The 21,907-nt window shown below is 42.3% G+C and overlaps 1 protein-coding gene across 4 annotated transcripts in view; it reads left to right on the top strand.

Annotated features, from left to right (window-relative positions):
• SBF2 (SET binding factor 2) overlaps positions 1-20,912 on the top strand; it is a 473,595-nt gene extending 452,683 nt beyond the window's left edge. For all 4 annotated transcript variants that reach the window (XM_081540685.1, XM_081540683.1, XM_081540686.1 and 1 more), the window contains 8 exons: positions 8,241-8,367; positions 10,568-10,695; positions 11,847-12,080; positions 13,249-13,353; positions 14,737-14,930; positions 15,607-15,694; positions 18,060-18,191; positions 19,156-20,912. In XM_081540685.1, coding sequence (XP_081396811.1) covers positions 8,241-8,367; positions 10,568-10,695; positions 11,847-12,080; positions 13,249-13,353; positions 14,737-14,930; positions 15,607-15,694; positions 18,060-18,191; positions 19,156-19,254 — 1,107 coding nt within the window. In that variant the 3' untranslated portion in view covers positions 19,255-20,912. The remainder of the gene's footprint in view (positions 1-8,240; positions 8,368-10,567; positions 10,696-11,846; positions 12,081-13,248; positions 13,354-14,736; positions 14,931-15,606; positions 15,695-18,059; positions 18,192-19,155) is intronic.
• The last annotated feature ends 995 nt before the right edge of the window (positions 20,913-21,907 follow it).

The following is a 21,907-nucleotide window of genomic DNA, read 5'->3' on the forward strand; positions in this document are numbered from 1 at the left end:
GCTAATATCATACTCAATAGTGAAAGACTGAATGCTTTCCCCCTAAGATGAGGAACAAGATGTGGAATACCTGCTTCACCACCTCTATTCAACGTTGTACTAAACTTAATAGCCATGCAATAAGGCAAGAAAATAATAATAAAGACACCCACGTTAGAAAGGAAGAAGTAAAACTAGCTTTATTTGCAAACAACATGATTATCTATGGACTCTACCCCCCAAAAAAGAAACAAGATACTAGAATAAATGAGTTTAGCAAGGCTGCAGAATACATGCTCAATATATGAAAATCAATGCTAGCAATAAACCATAGGAAAATTGAAATTTAAAAATATTACCATTTACAACAGTATCAAAAAAAATGAAAGAAATCTAGCAAAATACATTAAAGACCTAGACACAAACTATAAAGTATTTCTAAGAGAAAATAAAGAGAAAATATTTACTAAATAAATCAAGAAATACCTGTTGTCCATGGAGCAGAAAACTCAATGTTAAAATATCAGTTTCCCCAAATTAAAGATTCAATGTAATCATAATAAAACTCCTAGGAGGCTACTTTGTAGAAACTGGCAAACTTAATTCAATAAAATCCATATGGAAAGGCAAAGGATCTAGAATAGCCAAAACAACTTTGAAAAAGAACAAAATTGGGGGACTAACATGATCTGATTTAATTATAATGCTGTAGTAATCAAAACAGGATGATAATTGGTATAAAGATAGACAAATAGATCAACGTAACAGAATAGACAGCCCAGAAATAGTTCCATATATATATGATATATGGACAACTGATTTTTTACAAAGATGCAAAACTAATAGGTAAATATAATATCACTTAGCAAACTACTATATATAAAATAGTAAAGCCACAAGGTCCCACTGTATAGCACAGGGAACTATATTCAATGTCTTGTAATAAACCATAATGGAAAAGAATATGAGAGAGAATATATATATGTGTGTGTGTGTGTGTGTGTATAAATATATATATGATGTATGTGTATGTGAAAGTCACTCAATCATGTGCGACTCTTTGTGACCCCATGGACTATACAGTCCTTGGAATTCTCCAGACCAGAATACCAGAAGCCTTTCCCTTCTCCAGGGGATCTTCCCAACCCAGGGATCAAACCCTGGTTTCCCGCATTGCAGGCAGCTTCTTTACCAGCTGAGCCACCAGGGAAGCTCATACATATATATATATACACATATATATATACACACATATATATATGTATGTATGTATGTATATACACACACACACATGTGTGTGTGTGTATAATCACTTTGCCATGCACCAGAAACTAATGCAACACTGTAAATCAGCTACACTTCAACAAAATTTTTTAAATAACAAAATTTCTAAACAATAGGTAGAAAAGAGTCTTTTCAACAAATGGTATCAGACAATAAAAATTAATTCCAAAGGGGTCATAATACTCCACTTCTAGAAGAAAACATAGGAAGAAATCCTTGTGATCTTGGGTTATGAGGCAAGGATATCTTAGATTCAACACCAAAAACATCATCCATAAAAGAAAAAAATAAATTAGATAAATTTAATTTAAAAAATAAATTAGATAAATTAGACTTTGTCAAAGTTAAAAACTTTTGTTTTTCAAAATCACTGTTAAAAATATGAAAAGACAAATCACAGTGGGAGAAAACATTTGCAAATCATGTATCTGCTAGAGGGCTTATATCTAGTATATATAAAGGATTCTCAAAACTCAATATTTAAGAAACAACCAACCTATTTTTTTAAATGACATAACATTTATATTGACTTCAAAGATATACAGATGGAAAATTAGCACATGAAAAGATACTTTTATCATTTGTCATTAGGAAATGCAAGTTAAAATCATTACTATGTAGCTATTTAACTACTATGTACCTATTTTAATGACTAAAATTTAAAAAATGACTGCCTGGAGTGTTGACAAGGATGTGGAGGAACTGGAACTTTTTAACACTGCTGGTGGAAATATAAAATTATACCACTGAGAAAACAGTTTGACCATTTCTTTAAAAATTCAACATACCTATCTACTGTATGACTAATCTTTCCATCCCTAGGCAGTTACGCAAGAGAAATGAAGGCTTTATGCCCATAAAAAGACTCATACATAACTGTTCACAGCAACATTATATGTAATAACCTCAAATCTAGAAGCAACCCAATGTCTATCTATAGGTAAATGAATAAATAAATTGTGGTATATCCCTGTAGTGGAATACTATTTAGCTATAGAAAGGAATTTACTACTGAAAACCCAACAACATAGATGCATCTTAAATAATTATGCCTAGTGAAAGAAGGCACACACACAAAAAAGGGTACACAGTTCTGATTCCATTTATATAAAGTTCTTGTTTTTCACTTGCTAAGTTGTGACTAGTTCCAAATAGGAAAAGGAGTACGTCAAGGCTGTATATTGTCACCCTGCTTATTTAACTTATATGCAGAGTACATCATGAGAAATGCTGGGCTGGAGGAAGCACAAGCTGGGATCAAGATTGCCAGGAGAAATATCAATAACCTCAGATATGCAGATGACACCACCCTTATGGCAGAAAGTGAAGAACTAAAAAGGCTTTTGATGAAAGTGAGAGAGGAGAGTGAAAAAGTTGGCTTAAAGCTCAACATTCAGAAAACTAAGATCATGGCATCTGGTCCCATCACTTCATGGCAGATAGATGGGGAAACAGTGGAAACAGTGTCAGACTTTATTTTGGGGGGCTCCAAAATCACTGCAGATGGTGACTGCAGCCATGAAATTAAAAGATGCTTACTATTGGAAGGAAAGTTATGACTAACCTAGATAGCATATTAAAAAGCAGAGATATTACTTTGCCAACAAAGGTCCGTCTAGTCAAGACTATGGTTTTTCCAGTAGTCATGTATGGATGTGAGAGCTGGACTATGAAGAAAGCTGAACGCCGAAGAATTGACACTTTTGAACTGTGGTGTTGGAGAAGACTCTTGAGAATCCCTTGGACTGCAAGGAGATCCACCCAGTCCATCCTAAAGGAGATCAGTCCTGGGTGTTCATTGGAAGGACTGATGTTGAAGCTGAAACTCCAATACTTTGGCCACCTCATGGAAGAGTTGACTCATTGGAAAAGACCCTGATGCTGGGAAAGATTGAGGGCAGGAGGAGAAGGGGATGACAGAGGATGAGATGGCTGGATGGCATCACTGACTCGATGGACATGAGTTTGGGTAAACTCTGGGAGTTGGTGATGGATAGGGAGGCCTGGCGTGCTGCAATTCATGGGGTCGCAAAGAGTCGGACATGACTGGGCAACTGAACTGTAGGTGTGTCCCCGTGGACTGTAGCCTGCCAGGCTCCTCTGTCCATGGGATTATCCAGGCAAGAATAATGGAGTGGGTTGCCATTTCCTTCTCCAGGGGATCTTCCCAACGTAGGGATTGAACCCACATCTCCTTCATTGACAGGTGGATTCCTTACCACAGAGCCACCAGGGAAGCCCTATATAAAGTTCAAGTAGATACAAATTAACCCATAGTGACAAAAAGCAAATCAGTCATTGCTTGCAGAGGAGGGTGCAGGAAACTTTGGGGAGTTATGGTTGATAGGTTCACTGTGTTGACTGCAATAATGGCTTCACAGGTGTATGGAGATATTAGAATGCAGCTTATTGTATGTCAGTTATACCTCATTAAAGTAAAAAAAAGTGGCTAACAAACGTCTAAATTCTCACTCGTTCCCTGCAATAAGTCCTTAGAGGACGGCTCTGGCCTTGATCCCATTTCTTCTATCACAACAGTACTTAACAGGAGGATAAGGCGGCCTGTATGTTTACTGTGCCATGTGGCGACCACTGTGGCGGGGTACAGCAGAAGAGTCTGGGTGTCCTAGGAGAGAAAAAAGCCAATTAACTGGACAAACTGAGTTTCTGGGATGTAGGACTAAATGGAGAAAGTATAATTTTTCTTTTTTACTAGAAGTCTAAGCACGAGATTTTTGTCTTGTATTCACAATCAAGTCTTAATTTTTCATTATAGTAAAAAGACATTTCAGAAAATTCCTTGAGTTTCTTAATGTCAGATTCCAAATGTGGTTATCTAGGCATTAATCAACCCAGCATTCAGGTCACTTTTTTTTTTTTTTCATCGAAGAAATTTTTACATGCTTGGTGCTTAAAATTGTTGCTACCAAGTAAAAGAACCAAGTTGTTCAGCATCTTCTCTTCCACTTCCAACAGACCTGATAATTAACCCCAGTATGGGGACAGACTGTTTTTAACCCCAACCAGTTAGCAACTGCAGGTGCCTTCCTGGCCACACAGACGCAGACACCATGGTGCCCCCAAGCGCTCACACCGGGATGTTTTCTAAGCAGCAGTTCCAGTTGGAGCAGGAGGAGTGCAGCCTTGAAGAAGTGTCTAGTCTTTCTGTCAGTAATTGTAGAGTGCAGGATTTGTGGTGAGGTCAGTCACTCAGCACAGTGGTCTGTGAGAGCATTTTTCCACTTGTCGAGTTTTCCTTCTAGTCCTAGCAGCTGATCTCCCTGAGTGCCTGTAAGTTCAACTTAAGGTCATATTCATTATCATTTCCATTCTACTTTACCTCAGAAGTGGGTCATTAAAATTATATTCCTAAGCATATTAAATATCAGAATAATCAAGAAAAGATAACAGTTATATATGCAGTAAGAGGTTTTTATGGAGAAGAATCACTGGGAGAAATGTTTTGTTATTCTAGGGCTTTGTTTAATAATTTTTTTTTTTTTTAAGTTTTTAGGATTGTCATGGACTAGGTCAGTGGAAATTGCCCTGAACTCTTCCCCTGGAAACAGTGAGCCAAGGGTCTGGCCTGTGATTACAGAGTTTTATTCCAAGGGCTATTGGGGCAAAGTTGTTCTTGGAGCTCACATCCAAGCACATTGCAGATTTCTCCCTGAGACTCAGATGGTAGAGAACCAAGCTCCATCCTGGACCTGTCTCCTTCTATCCTAACAGCCACAGTCCAAGTCGCCCCCTCTCCATCATGTGCACCCTGGCCCCTTGAGGTGGTGCTATGGATTCAGGAACTCAGGCTAAAGAGTTTAAGTTCTAAAACCTGGAATATGGTGAACTACCTTGCTATTCAGAGCCACACCCCAGTTGTCCTACAAAAAGCTCTCCTGTCCTGGGGAGGCCAGACGCAACAGGAAGGGCAGTAGCCCAGGTCAAGAAAGCAGGTCTGTCCACAGTTTGCAAGCCTGATGCAGAAGAGTCAGACTGTCTTAATACATCTTCTTAGCCTCCATTTTATTTTGTATTACGTATGAACTAAAATTTTAGTTCAATGTAAAAGCCAAAAAAAAAAGCTATAGAAAAAAAACCTTTAATCATCACAGAAATCTAGGTTTCTAATCAAGTGATAAAGGTTGATAAATCGATGGTATCCAGATCATGACTTTAAACTCCCATTGATCTATTGAGTAATCAACATACTGCACATATGCCGCTCTCTTGGCTGACCAAGTGTGGGTCTACATTGCCAAATTAAACATGGAGAGGAAAGCTGGCTTTTAGACAGCCTGCCTGCAGTGTTCATTTGAAACAGCTTTTAAGCAAATACAATTATGATTGGAACTTATCTCAACCAAGCAAAACTCTCTCATTGGTCATGAGAGAGTGAGCAATCAAAAGGTGAGATTGCTGGGTGGACCACAGAGTGTCCCGAGGTCATCAGCCTATCTTCTGCCAACATAAGATGGCTCCAGAGAGTTTGCCTAAAGCACACCACAGCTCAGTGACCGTTCCAGGCTCCGCCTTGCTCCCACCCTCCCATAGCATTCCCTCATCCTTATTCCTCCCTCCAGTGACCTCAGTAAGTTACTGATGGAAAATTAAGGTTAAAAGGCATAAGCTCTTCCCTCCCACCCTTGGCACTTGAACATCATTTTCTTTTTGTCTACTTTTCTATTCCGCCTCATTTTTAAGGCTTTTGCCTGCTTCTGGACCCTTGGCCTCATTCATTCTTGCTTTCCCAGGGCCTTACTCTCTTAGTTATCAGCTCTTTCTCCACAGTTTATTTTCTCTCTGTTGGCTCCTTCTTCATTGCCCTCAGACAGACACACATTTCTTTTGTCAGGAAAACGACTCTTGCTGTCCCCCCAAACCGTCACCGTCTCTTCTCATTCCTTTCACTGCCGAACTTCTGTGAGTATAATTTTTCTTGTTGTATTACGCACTGTTACACCACAAATGCCTGGAAAGCAAGAACCACAGCATACAATAATTCGTATCTGTCAAATATCTAGCACAGTATGAAGTGAATGAGACACTGACTGAGGAGCCTAACAAGCCAGGATTCAAATCTGGGCTCACTCATTACTCTAAGTGACCTTGGATAAATTAATCAATCCTGCTCATCTTCAGCTTCCTCATTCGTAAATGGTTGGGGGTGGGTGATAATACCTATCTTCAGAGGATCTGAACAGACATTTTTCCAAAGACATACAAATGGCCAAAGGTATACAGAAAAGTGCTCGCTCACTAATCATCAGGTAAGTGCAAATTGAAACCACAAGACGTCACTTCACACTTGTTCAAATAGCTAGTATCAAAAAGACAAAAGGTAACAAGTGTTGGAGAAGATGTAGAGAAAAGGGAGCTCTTAGCTCTTGTACATTGCTGGTGGGAATGTAAATTGGATCAGTCACTATGGAAAACAATATGGAGGCTCCTCAAAATATTAAAAATAGAACTACCATATGACCCAGCAATCCCATTTCTGGATATATTCAGTTCGGTTGCTCAGTCTTGTCTGACTCTTTGTGACCCATGAATCGCAGCACACCAGGCCTCCCTGTCCATCACCAACTCCCATAGTTTACCCAAACTCATGTCCATCGAGTCAGTGATGCCATCCAGCCATCTCATCCTCTGTCATCCCCTTCTCCTCCTGCCCCCAATCCTTCCCAGCATCAGGGTCTCTTCCAATGAGTCAACTCTTCACATGAGGTGGCCAAAGTATTGGAGTTTCAGCTTCAACATCAGTCCTTCTAATGAACACCCAGGATTGATCTCCTTTAGGGTGGACTGGTCGGATCTCCTTGCAGTCCGAGGGACTCTCAAGAGTCTTCTCCAACACCACAGTTCAAAAGCATCAATTCTGCGGCACTCAGCTTTCTTCACAGTCCAACTCTCACATCCATACATGACCACTGGAAAAACCATAGCCTTGACTAGACGGACCTTTGTTGGCAAAATAATGTCTCTGCTTTTTAATATGCTATCTAGGTGGGTCATAACTTTCCTTCCAAGGAGTAAGCGTCTTTTAATTTCATGGCTGCAGTCACCATCTGCAGTGATTTTGGAGCCCCAAAAAATAAAGTCTGGCTATATTAGAGAGAATGAAATTATTATCTCAGAGATAACCTCATTGCAGCATTATTCACAATAGCCAAGAAATGGCAGCAACCTAAGTATCCATCTACAGATGAATGGATAATATATATAACATTATATACATAAACATTAGAATATCATTCAGTCATGAGAAAAAAGTAAATCCTGCCATTGCAACAGTGTGGATAAACCCTGAGAGAATTATGCTAAGTGAAGTAAGTCAGAGAAAGATAAATACTGTATGATCTCACTTTTAGGTAAAACCTTAAAAAGCCTTACTCATAAAAACAGAATAGAATGGTGGTTACCAGATGCTGGGTGTTGTGGGGAGGTGGCAGATAGAGAGATGTTTGTCGTCCAGATTTGAGAGGAGTAAGTTCTGGGGATCCATTGTACACCATGGCAACTATAGTTAACAATACTGTCTTATATCTTTGAAAGTTACTAAGAAAGTTGATCTTAAATGTTCTCACCACCAAAAAAAAAGGTAATCGTATGAGGTTATGGAGGTGTTAACTAACACTAACATGGTAATCATTTTACAATAGATTTGTATATTAAATTACTGTGTTGTACACTTTAAATTTACACAATATTATGTGTCGATTATAGCTCAATAAATCCAGCAAAAAATAATGTGTATCTTGCAATGTTGTTATGGAGATTACATGAGATTATGCTTATAAAACCCCCTAGTGTGGTATCTGGCAAAAGGCTGGTTCACTTCCCACTTCCATTCTTGTTAGGGATTCATTTGACTGAGTCACCAAATGGTCTCCCATGCATTTCAGTCAGTGTTCAGTGGCATGGCATCCACTTTTTGTTCTGTTTAATTCTTATTCTTTTCTTTGTCTTGTGTGTTTCAGGTTCACAACCAATACCCAACTGAGTTTGAATTCAATCTCTATTACTTAAAGTTCTTGGCTTTCCACTATGTGTCTAATCGCTTTAAAACATTTCTCCTGGATTCAGACTATGAAAGATTAGAGCACGGTACGTGTTTGCATGCCCTTGTTCAATCTTTTTTTTGTTAGTTTTATGTATTTTTAATTAAAAACTAAATTAAACATTAAAAAAATAATCACCCCCAAGTGTGGCAAGGCCATTTTAGTGTTTTATTCTGAACTATGAAAGTATAATGGGCATGAATGAGTGAGATTTTGTGCTGTGCTAGATCTTAGGGACTGCTAATGGTCATCATGTAGCACCTTTGAAAACGTAAATCTGCTTATTACTATCTTATTATCTCCAAGCAGTATTACTGTTTGTGGAGAAACACCTGACTCCTAGTTATTCCATCCCTGGTACACTCTGATAGGCTAGTGCTCCCCTGGAAGCAGTTTGCATAGCAGTTATGGCCACGGGCTCTGGAGCAAACAGAATCGAGTTAAATTTCAACACTGCCAGTTACCAGCCAAGTATCAATACTTAGGACAGGTTACGTTCCTCTCTGAGTTTCCTCAGTTTCCACATCTTTAAAATGAGGATAATAATAGCACACACCCCTTTTTGGACAAGGATGACCACATTAGGAAATACTTGTAAATTTCTTAGCACAGTTGCTACCACATAGTAAGAACTCAGTAAATTTTAGATAGCACCATTATTATAATTTTTAAAGGCAGTAACAGTTCTGAAGAATAGATTCTTGAAAGCTGGTCAGCCCCTGTGTATACGTTCCCCAAGGGGATTTTACATTCTTATTCTGCTGTTGTTATAGGAAGGGGGAAATAGGGATACACATAAGTATTTTTGTTAAGAAGACAATCAAATAAAGAAAAGCAGTATGTTATGTTTACTGTTTATTTTCAGTATATTATACTCAATATTCATAAAGAGGATTCTCTTAATGGCTGAAAATATTTACTAATGTTCTGAGTTTAAAATATGAAAGCAGGAAGTACTGTTTTTCAGTGCATGCTATTAAACTTGTCTACTACAATATTTCATATTTTTGGTAAGGGAGACAGCACTGGTGAGACTATTTCCTTTCCTGTTTGTACTTCCAGACCTTTGTTGACTCAGAAAATTGTCATTCCACACATCACAATCAGAAACCTTCAATTTTTAGTCACCCTTGTGTTGGGAAGACATTAAGTAGAGCTGGTTACAGTAGACATTAGAGTCACTTAGAGAACTTTTTAAAATGACTTTTATCTGGGGCCCCATCTCAGATTCTGTAATTGGTCTGAGGTGAGACCTAAGCTCTGGGACTTTTTGAAGCCCTTGTTTTTGTTGTTGTTTTTAAATGAGTGGCCAGGGTTGAGAACTACTGTTCTGCACTCTACACTTAAAAGGTAGAGAAGAAACATTAATTAGTGTTGGTGCTAGTTTAGTCTCTAAGTCATATCCAACTCTTAAAACTCCATGTCTTGGCAACCCCTCATATTACAAGATTTTGTGCAATCTTGGGCATGAGACATTCTTTTATGGTAAATGAAATGCTTGTTAACTTTTGACTGAGTCTTTTCATTTAAAGCAAGAAAAGACAGCACTGCCACGAGAGGCATTCTTCCTGGCCTTTTAAAAAAATACCTCCTGCCTCACCCTAACACACCTTCCTCTCTGTTAAAACAAAGGGGGCTCATGTGAGTAACAGACTGAAAGGTACAAATATAGTACCTGAAATGCCACCCTCCCCAATTCAGCTTTTAACTCACCCAAGGATACAGACCACACCCTTCTGACATCTAGTCTCCCTGACCATGCTGTGTGGTGTATGTAAACTACCAAACAAAGAAAACACTTTAAATGGCTTCGTAATAAACAGCGAGCAACTTTATAAAGAAACATAAAATTATGTTTTTAACTGAGTCTCATCAAATCATTTTCCTTCCAGCTTTTTGGAAAAATGTGTAGAATGTCTGCTGGCATGGACCTCTGTGAATCTAGATATAGACGTGGGATGTGGCCTAGGGGGGGAGTCATGATGTATTGCTAAATACTTGGGAAAACTTCAGCACATGTTTTCCTTCCATTTGGATTTGTTTCCATATAGCTGTGAAGTCCATTCCTATCTTTAGCTTTGCTACAGTCCTTTCCTATCTTTTTAGTTATTTTCTAAGGTTTTTGCCCATGCAATGATGTTTCTAGAGCCATACGAAATGCTCCATTTTTCATCTGCTACATGCATCACATTTTTAAGCAAACTGTTGATTTATTTGACTTTTGTTTTGCTGATTTTTTTTTCCAGGAACTTTATTTGATGATAAAGGAGACAAGCACGCCAAAAAAGGAATTTGTGTTTGGGAGTGTATTGATAGAATGCACAAGAGGAGTCCCATTTTCTTTAATTATTTATATTCACCAGTGGAAACAGAGGTAAAGAGAGAAAGCATTTATGTTGCATTTTTGGAATATTTTGTGTTGAAGTTTTCCTTACTTTGAGCGTATATAAGCTATTTAAGCTTTCTATAAATATTTGACTAGGTTTCATACCAGAAGCTATTTAAAAGTTGATATACTTTGGGTTTCGATTACGATGCAATGAAGTCTGTTACCAAATTCTTCACCAGAAAAATTAGGAGCTCGCCCCCTAGACATAAAAAGGATAACTTCAAGAAACTCAGAGCAAATCAGCTTGCCCTGGGAAGGGAGAACAAACAAAACTTGAAACCTTAGCATGCTGTCTAAGCTGAAAAACCTAAAATACTTCAGAAAAGACTTCCCAAAGTCCATTCGTACCAGAGCCATGGAAGAACCCCTATGAGAAGCAGGAATGTTGGAGCCCAGCCAAAGAAGGATGACTTCTCAGGGACAGCCATGCTCTGCAATGCCCATCTGCATGAAATAGGCTCTGCAGTAGAATGGGGCTGTCCACTACCACTCACGGGCAAGAAGGCCTGGCCCTGGGCCCCAGAACAATAGGACCCCACCCTGGCCTTTCTCCAGATGCACCCTCCTCATGAGGTGTATGAGAAACCAAGGTACACGCTTAGATGCTCCTCCTCCATCTAGATCACGCTCTGGTACTTCAGAATTCCTTGCCCAAATTCAAATTACTTACCAGACCACTTCCCTAAGCCAGTGAGTATACTCCTAAGCCAAAGGGCAGCTAAGGAGTAGCATTTGTCAGGGAGCAAACAGAGTTCAGCTGCAGGGCTGGGGTATATGTGCATGTTCATAAGAGACCTTCCGAGTGTAGGACAGAGCTGAGTCAGGAGGAGCAGGGGTTTAGGCTAACAACTGGAAACTGGGACCAGCCTCCCCCAGTGCCAAGGAGTCTGAGAATTCTCAACTGAAGCCTGGCCTTATAGGTCGCTTGGAAGTTATATTTGTCAGGGTAGGAGGATAGAACATACTTTATCTAATAGTTATATTGATGTGTAATGGTTAAATATATAGACATATGTCATGAGAACCTCTGTTCATCCTCTTCCCTGGACCCTGCAGTGTTAAGGGCTGGCCTGCCAGCAAGCTTGGGCTACTTTGAGGTCAGGATGAAACTATATTTCAGAATTTTCTTTAAACAGGCCCTGAAGCCCAATGTAAACGTTTCCAGCCTCAAGAAGTGGGATTACTATATAGAGGAGACTCTTTCCACGGGGCCCTCGTACGACTGGATGATGCTGACCCCCAAGCAGCTGCCCTCCGAAGACTCTGAGCTGGCCGGAGGAGCCAGGCCCCAGAGCCAGAGGAGAACAGTGTGGCCGTGCTACGACGATGTCAGCTGCGCTCAGCCCGATGCTCTCACCAGCCTTTTCAGTGTAAGTCAGGCACGTGAAGCCAGACTCCCAAGGCTCTGGGCCCCTGAAGGCACGTGAGGCCTCAGGAACCTGGCTGGGTGAAGACTGGTTCACTCGCTCCTGGCCATGGCTCTCCTCACTCTGGGCTAGCATTCTTGCCAGCACTGAAGGAACATGCGGAAACTAAATGGGCTCCCCAGCATCCCTGGAGAACCAGGCACAGAAACTAGAAAACAGTCTCAGTAGAAGTGAGTTTTTCATCATTACGAGGAAGCATTCAAACAAGTAGAGCAGTTCGCAGCTTCCCGGCTGTTTCATCTGGCCAAGAGGCAGAGTCAGGCCTGAGTTATGACTTCTGTGGGTGCCTTACTTCCCCCTGTCAGAAGTGTGGGTAGCTGATGGTCTGATGGGAGTACTGCCAGCTGGTCTTCTACAAGGAATATTCTGGAGTGAAGCCATTCTGGCAGTAACCCCCATGATGAGAGCAGCGACCCTGAGGAAAGGATTTGAGCCCTGACACGGACCAGACAGTTCCAGAAGAGTCTTCTCCATTCTGTCTTCTGACCAGGAGAAGCGTGTGTGAGAGCGCCATCACTGAGGCCGCTGCTCTGCTCTCAGTCTCCGTGGCCAAGGGAAATGCCAGGCCTCGGGCATTTCTTGGTTCTTTCTCCCTACATCTGGTTTGAATCATCAGAGTCAAGGGGTTCCTCTGTCCAGGACAGAACTTCTCATCTACCTCAGCTATTAGGGTCTGGACATGGGCCTAGTGCTTGACCTTTTGCTGTGGCCATCAGATTTCCTATGGGCTGGCCAAGGGTGAAGGTGTTCGGGATACGGATTTCATCTCTATTTAAGCCATCTGTACAAAGAGGCCCGGTTACAGATCCTAATAAATCATCTTGGCCACAGTGCATCACATCAGCTAGCACTCCCACCACCACCGTTCCTGGCTTGGAGACCTCTGAGGCCCCAGGCTTACTGCGGTCTTTCACTGCCCTCTGGTCGTGCTCCTCCTTTGGCTCAGAGGAGGTGTAGCTCTGGGAAACACCGTGATTTCTATGAAATACTCGGTTGGCCAAGAAGTCTGTTTGAGTTTGTCCGCTGGTACAGAAAAGCCCAAACAAACTTCTTAACCAACCTAATACTTATCTGTAAAAAAAAAAAAAAAACCCTTTTAATTTCTCTGTAGGAAATTGAAAGACTGGAGCATAAATTGAACCAAACCCCTGAGAAGTGGCAGCAGCTGTGGGAACGTGTAAACGTGGACCTTAAAGAAGAGCCCAGAGCAGACCATGTGAGTTGGCAAAGCCCTTTGAAGAGCTGCTGCTGAGCTTCTTGAGGACACTAGGTCAGGAGGGGCCTCTGCCACTGGTAACCCAGGAGGTTTATGGCCAAAGAGAGGGGTCATGCCTTGAGGGTCCAGGGCAGAAAGTTCCAAACGACTGAGTACTTCCTGAGCGTCTCACTCCACCACAGTGACGTGATACTTATGTTCAGGGCCCCGTATCCAGGGGAAATTACTGGGTTCTTTTCTATCTCAGCACCTCTGGTTTCAGCTGATCTTCTGCCACAGGAGGGGAGGGAAGAGGGGAATGCCAAGATCTTGTTGGCTCCAGAGAAATAGGGAAAATGAAATATTTTAAAACAGTAAAATATGCCATTCTCTGTTGTTCACACCCTCTTTTTGTTTCTAAATTAAGAAATATTTACTGTAAAAAATATTTTAATACCAAATACTCCATTTTCTGCTTCTCACCACCCCTTAAGCTGTAGAATGCGGAATGGGCTGTGCTGAGCCGCTTAGCATCCACACCTTAGCATCCTGTTAACCCGCAGTGAGGAAGTAGCGTCTGGCTCATGCATGCAGGCTCAGGCCCGGATAACACAGCTGATACACAGGGCGGCCACCGGCCAAACCCACAGCAGGTCAGCTCCAAGTGCAACAGAGGGAGGTTAGGACAGATGAGAGCACTTCAGGAAAGCAGAGATCAGCAGGGTCAGATGTCACAAAGGGGTCAAGGAGAATGGAGTATAGAAGAAAATATCCTCTGACCCTGTAAGAAGGGGTCCTCGGAGCGCCATCTCTTGCCTGCAAGTGGCAACTCAGGGGCTATTATCAGACAGGCCACGGGTGGATTGATGTCTTACTGCTTTTTTTCTCAGAAGAATAAAATAGTTTAATTTTTTTTCTGATTATGAATATGAGATATATGTATTCCTTTATAACACAGGAAGTTATAAAATAGAAATCACCCAAAATTTATAATGTAGAAATAAACCACTATGCCTTCAGACTTTTAAACATATATATAAAAGGGATTTACTCTAGATGTAGTTTTAAAACCTGCTTTCCTTTTTACTTAATATATGGCATATGTCCTTCCATTTGTCACTGTATATAAATCAGCATCCTTTGTAATAGCTGTCTAGAACTCCATTGTTCAGAAATATATATTTTTTTAATTAGCCCCATAATGATAGACATTTAGGTAGTTTCTAGTTTTTTGCTATTGTAAAAAAAAAAAACTCCAGGGTAAGCATCTTTTTATACATATTTTACATAGACATATATATGGTCCAGTTTCTTTCTTGAGGTAAATTTTTAGAAGTGAAATTATCGGATCAGTTGCTTAAAGTCTTTGTAAAGCCTTCCTGTCTCCTGTTCTGTCTTTTTCAGCCCCAGAGATACCCTTCAGGCTCCCCAGGAACTGTGTCCACCAACCTCCCTTCTTATCAGAAGAGGCCTCAGCTGCACCTTCCAGACAGCAGCCTGGCAGAGGAGCAGAACACTGGTGTCCCCCCATCCAACGGGGTGGACCGCAGAGCAGCCACGCTGTACAGCCAGTACACGTCCAAGAACGACGAGAACAGGTGGATGTTGTGAGCCCTGCCAGGGGCTGCGGCAAAGGGCAGCCCCGCCCACGGCCACCCCGCAGGCCCTCAGATAAGCTAGGCCTAGGCCACACCACCTTCTGTGAACTTAAAATGGATCCGCTTTAATTCTTTGTTTCTGTTTTAAATGTGTTATAGATGGTTCTTGGAAGAGAAAAAGTCAAGATTACAACTAAAATAAGGCCAGGAGGTTGTAGTTGTTTGTGGCGGGTCCTACTATCTCCTGTCTGCCTGGTCTTTTGAGGGAACGTGTGTTAGCGAGCACTTCTCCAGTGGCAGACTTCTGAGATCCAGCAATGCTCGCCCAAGCAGAAAGGAATTTACTCACATGAAGTGAGAAGGCCAGGATATGCCAGTTTCTCACAGTACCTTCAGGCCTCTCTCATTTACCAGCTCAGCTTCCTCGTCCAGGCTGCATGAACCCCAGCGTAGTACAAAGGATGGCTACTGAGAGCTCCAAACCTCACAAGTTTGGTAATCCCAGCAGAATGAGGCAATCTTTCCCTGAGAGTCTAGTAGAGAAATTCTCCGGGGAGCTCCGACTGATCTTTTCTGGATCATGTAGGGGAAACAGAGACTTGACCAACAAAAACAACAGCTATCCCCTTTATAGCATGTAGTAAAATCATATTAACCACCATGTCATTACTTCTAGGTCCTTTGAGGGAACGCTGTACAAAAGAGGGGCTTTGCTGAAAGGTTGGAAGCCCCGTTGGTTTGTTTTGGATGTAACAAAGCATCAGGTAATAAACACCATCACAGCCTGTAGCAATCACTTCTCCCCAGGTGAGGCTCCGTCCCTTGCTGTTGTGTGACTCCCAGCAGACACGCACAGCCCCCATGCACAGAATGCTTCCCTGAGGCCTCTCACCAGCTACCCGGGGGCTCCTCCTGTACCCAGTGAGAGTGCGCAGCAGCCCTCTGAGAAAGTGCGGGTGTGTGCGACAGAGGCAGCGACCATGGAGCCCAGAGCATTAAGAGCAACAAAACTCTGCTTTTTAATGCTCATGCATCTCCTGCTGCCTGCTGTCCACAACCAGGCCAGGAGAGGACCTGAGGGTTTCAGCGTGTTGCATACCACATGTGCATACAGAGCCCATGCCTGTGAACACTCTCCAGAATACAGATCACTTCATCTCGACAGCACAAAGCATGCATTCAAAGTCGAGGGCGTTAATTTATTCAACAAACACTTCTTGAACACCTTCTCTGTGCCCATCCCTGTACTAAAGAAGGCATCATTATCCCTCAAAGGTGACAGCAACAGAGGAGGGAGGGAGCTTTAAAACAGGCAGAAGGGGATGTGCCCATACAAACCTGAAATCCGCAGTGGGCAGACACTAGCCTGGACCTCCCAGACCATGCTGGGAAGTCGTTTCCCCACTGTTAGGTTCTTTGCTATGGCTCTAGCCCCCCTGACCTCCCCACAGTCCTTAGAGTCAGAATCTTTGCTCTGGTGATCTTGGAGGGTAGGGGGACACTATGCAAATTTCCAGTCTCTTTGCACCATTCACTGGAGAGTCATATGTCCTCCTATGGTCTGACCGGAGACTTCACTCTGCCTTAGAACTGACCAGTCAGCCTTGAGCAGATCCTCAGTGCATTTATGTGTAACATGGAGTCTACTGAGAAAGATACGGGCTGTACCCCAGTACGGTGCTCTGGTTGGAGCTGCATCTAGATGACTCCTGCCAGATGAACACTTTATGTGGGGATCGACCACCTTTCACTCTGCTCAAGGAGTTTCGTAAAGGTTACACAGAATCCTGTTGGATTACAGAGACTTTTTTTTTTTTTACAGATATGCAATGGAAGCCCTTATTAGGCAACTGGACTTTAAACAGCACTGTCTGAAATTAGAGCCTACACTGTGTAGAGAAGTCCCATTAAATCACTAAATAAAACATAGAATGTCATGATGCCTGTATAATTTACAGTTACATCAAATTATACTTGCATTCTTGCCAGTCTTTTAGATTTAATACAAAAGGTATACCGTTTTCTATTTGTGCTACTCCTACCATGCCTGCAGAAAGAGGCAGAGAAAAGTCTGAGGCCAGAGTCACAGTGACGGAGGTACCAGACACATTCCTGCCACCTAACTTTGTGAAATCCAGACTGATTTAGTTCAAGTGAAATCCAGTCCTTACACATAGTAACCCTCAGTCAAATGTTGAGCTATTCATCATTTTTCAAAAATTATTTTATATCTACATGCTATTTGGAAATTTGCTTTTTAAATGTAGTATAGTTTGAACATATTTTCCTATCAGTTCATATAGATCTTATTTTTTAAATGTTGTATAGAATTCCATACTATTGATGTACCATCATTTAATTAACCAACACCCTATTGACAGGCAGATACATCTTTTCAGTCATTAGCTGATAGAGGGAGTGCTGAAGGAAACCTCTTTATTTGTGTGTCTTTGCATGCTTGTGGGAGTGTTTCTGTAAGATAAATTCCTAGAGATGGGAAAGGTGTATCAACAGGTATAAGGATTTTAACTTTTAGTTCATATTGCCAGATTGTCCTCTAATAGGTTTCTGATTAATTATAACCCCACAAACAGTGCTTACGAATACCTCATGTCTTCCATTCAACCTGAATATTGTCAGCCATTTTAAATATTTTTTAATCTAAGTGAAAAGCGAAGTCTCATTGATTTCGTTTACTTTTGATTGTTTAGGCTGTTCACCTTTTCAGATGTTTATAAGTCGCTCAAATTATTTCTTTGAGTTGCCAGTTGAAATCCTTTGACCAATTTTCTATTAGTTGTTTATCTTTTTCTTCTCAGTCTCTAGGAATTTTGTATATATTCTAAACATTAACCCCTTTTTCATATGTTTCATATATTTTTTACAGTTATTGATGTTTTTATTCTTTTATATGTAATACATTTATTCAGATTTCAAAAAATGTGTCTTTTTACCCTTTCTCCCAGCTACCTAATCCTTCTTCCTAGAAGCAGACAGTGTTTTTAATTTCTTGTCTGTTCTTCCAGACATAGTTGACCAAGATATGGGAAAGTATTCAGATACCTTTTGAAAAGCCCTGCTGTTTCCCCTTCCTGTGTCTCTTATATCCCATGTGTCCTTTGGTTCCAGCTGCGATACTATGACTCGGGTGAGGACACAAGCTGTAAAGGCCACATCGACCTGGCTGAAGTAGAAATGGTCATCCCTGCCGGCCCCAGCATGGGTGCCCCGAAGCACACGAGTGACAAGGCTTTCTTTGATGTAAGTTGACCTTGTCTTTTCCTGGCTCTCTGCACACGATCCCTTACAGTTAGTCCATCCACTCCAAGAATGACAGGGCCTCAGAGCAGTTGATGGTGACTACAGATGGGCCACAGCCCCACCCTGGCTGTGGGAACTGCTGCAGAACTTGAAGCCAGCACTCTTAATCCCCAAACCCGACCTCTCCCCGCTGTCCCTGTGGCTCGTAGAGGCTGCATGTTGCTTTGCACAAAAGACTCCTTCAAAACGTATCCAACTACACTTGGAAGCAGAGGAACTCCTTGTTGAATGTTGTTAGTTATTCACTCACCACCTTCTGTCAAGAACAGATGTTACTTCCCTTTTATATCTTTTTGTCTTCAAGCTTGAAAAAAACATCAGTCACACATGATGACTGTCTTCCCTGACATCTTCAGCAGGCCTTGGGACACTTTATGGGCCACATGATAGGGGACTTATGTAATCCCTAGAGCCAAGAAAGACTTCATACAGAACACAGGTCATACTCTAGTGCCCTTCTCAGGCTGGGAGGCCGTTTCCCCGACTCTGAACTCCCAGTGAGGCCCCAGCTGAAGACTTAGAGAAAGAGATGGGAAGGGAACGTGAAAACCAACCCCGCCATGGTGTGGATGAAGTTCAGTCTTCTTGGCTCCTTTGCTGCATGGCTACAGTGCATGGGTGAGGCAAGAGGCTCCAGCTGTTCCAGACCCTCTTCCTTAGTCAAGAAGGTGCAAAGTCAGGCTTTTCTGGAATATCTGTCTTCTCTGCAGGCCGTTCTGTTAAGATCCCCAGGAAAGTAAAATCACTTCCATAAGCAATGACAGTACAGTAGTGGAGGGCAGAGAAGTACAGAGGTTCCGGGGTAGCATGAAAAGGTAGGGTCACAGGGATTGATTAGCTCACATGCCCAAACCTGTAGACTAGCCCTGCCCTCATCTCTGCTTCTCTTCCTTTGTTTTTGTAGCTCAAGACCAGCAAACGTGTGTATAACTTCTGTGCCCAGGATGGACAGAGTGCCCAGCAGTGGATGGACAGGATCCAGAGCTGTATCTCTGATGCCTGATGCCCATGGTCAACCCACACAGAAGAGGGAGGAAGGGCTTGTGCTGCCAGATAGGAAAAAAGTGCATGAATCCTTGAAGAGCTGACAGCTTCCTGCTGGGTTCTGATGAGTCATCCTAGGGCCTGAGGTTCTCCTGCCCAGACTTAGCCATTCCCCTCTCTCGGCAGTTGCTACGTCTTCTTAGCCTGAGTAGATGTGTCACACAAGTCTGGTCAAGAGCCCCAGGCCCTCCCTGTGTCTTGCACTAGGTTGTTCTAACCTAGTGGTTAGAACAATCCCTCCTGGTTAGGGATCAGAAGAATGCTTCCTGAGCCATCTGTCACCCATCCCCTAGGCCAAGCGGCTACCACCCACTTGGGTCCTTCTTCATGAAAGCTGGGTCCTTTCTGTTCTCCAAGGTCATAACTTCCTTGGAGAACTTCCTGACAAGCAAAACTCAAAATCCTCCAAGACTATCTTCCATTCTGCATAGGTTTCCCATTGGAAGCTCCTGCTCTTACTGCCCAACCTTAGAGATACTTGGTTCTCTGGTGCTGCCGAAGGTGCTTCCAGGATCCCTGCCCGGCGCTGGGGTTCACAGCAAGACCACCAGTGCTCAGGCAGGCCACGGGGCACACAGAGTAGCCTGATGGGAAGACTGGCCAGGGAATAGTGCAGTAACCCCCAGGCCAGGGCAGGAAAACACTGCTTCCAAAACACTGAATTTTCTAGGCCAAAGGTGCCCTGAGGATCCAGGACTTTGTGGTCCCGTGTATTCTTCTGCTCCCTGACAGCTTCTTACACAAGATAACATGCAAAAAAGCTGAATGCACTAATTCACAAAACAGCCACTTGCACTGAACTCTAATAAAGTGAAGATGTTGGAGAGACAGAAGCCAGCTGTTTATGAGCACACCACCCCTGTGACAGGGGCTGTACAGACCGCGGTCGCACCGTGGCGTGACTGGATACCCAGACAGCACCTCTGCACGTGAACTTAAGGACTTGTTTAGTCGTTAGATTTTCTTTACTTTTGATAACCTGTGTTTGTCCAGCTTAAGATACAGGAATGCTGTTTGTTCACAGTGAACAGAGACAGCTTTGCTGCAACAGCCACTGTGGTCAACTGGAGTCGTAGGTAGCTAGATCATCACATTTGTTTTGAAATGTTAATATGTTAAATACCAAACTAATGTTTCAAAAATGTGTATATATGATTTCTATACCCTTGTTTTTCAGGTAGTCTGCTTATAATTTAATATAAAATTAACTGATTCATTCATAAGATTTTGGTAATTTTAAAATGGTTCCCTTTTTAAAAAGCCACTTTGTAGATGAAAAATAAATCAGATTTTCAAATTTAAAACTATCTACACACTAGGAAACAGAACTGTGTTAATATATAAGAAATTCGGGGATAATAAGAATGAAGGATTTTTCTATCATTTTCATTTTATAAATTGCCACCTGTGAAAATGGTTTTTGCACATTATTTGTATTTTTCTTTGTATATGAAATAATTTTTTGTACTCTGTAAAATATGGAGCCCACTGTACCTCCAGCTATTTGAGACTTTACACAGTGCTTCTTTTGTAACTGGATTCTTTTAACTTTCATGAAGGCACTACAGGCCTTGTATTCACTAACCACCTTGAATTAAATTTATTTCTTAAGAAAAAGCATCCCTTACTTACTGAAGTGAAGCTCATTGTACATTGTGGGACACTCAGGAGGCAACACTCATGATTCATACATGGGACTAAAAGTTCAAGGGTAAAACACAGCATAACCCATTTCTTGTCTTGGTTCTATTAATGTCGTCACTGCCCTTTGCTCAGGAAGTAACCAGACACTGGAAACGCTGGCCTCAGCTTGGGTTCTGAACACACGGCTACAGTTTAGGTAAGAGGCCTAAGGCTGCCACTCGCCACCCTGTGCCTCCGATGAGCTGTGTGAAATTGGTTAAGTCCTTTACCTCTTCCAGGTCACAGTTTCACCACCTGTGGCATATGGCAATTGGCAAGAATTTTAGGCAGGAGAAATCAAACTCTAGTTCAGAAGCAGATTTTTCTGCTTCAGGAAACTGTTAAACAGCACAGTCTGGACCACACTTCCTCTTGTTAAGCTCTTGGAGTTTACCTTGGGGACCCTGACTACATCTGGACAGGGAGCCAACAGAATGCAGGTTCTCAGGGCTGAACCCCCAAGTCTGGAGATCCAGGGAGAAGGAAGGGCCCCATCGCTGCCCTCCTGAGCCTTCCAACTTCCTGAGTCTCCAGGACTCCTGGGACCTGCCGTTCTGCACACTGTGACCCTGACATGACTAACAAGGCAAACAACTGGGAGTCAAGCACAAGGGTGTCAGGCCGCCCTTTATTCCTCGGTCTTAGCTGTGTGGGGAGAGGGGCACTGGGTTCCAAGGAAGAAAGACTAGGGCCTGGCGCCCTGCCCCTGCGGCTCCCCTGGCAAGGCCTTTCTCTGCCTGGGTTCTTGCAGCCCCAGGAGAGCACAGGCCCCACTCCCCACGTTCTTCATTCTTACCTCCCAAGCCCCTCTACTACCTGATGACCTCACTCCAGAGCTGGAGTGTTAACTGTTAATGGTACGGCTAATTTGTTTCTCAATGAAAATTGACGTTTATAGATATTTCATTCGGAGTTCTTTTAAGAGTTTG

Source organism: Giraffa tippelskirchi, chromosome 11 (genome assembly GCF_054371585.1).
Source record: "Giraffa tippelskirchi isolate mGirTip1 chromosome 11, T2T-mGirTip1v1.2.pri, whole genome shotgun sequence".
Classification (NCBI taxonomy): domain Eukaryota; kingdom Metazoa; phylum Chordata; class Mammalia; order Artiodactyla; family Giraffidae; genus Giraffa; species Giraffa tippelskirchi.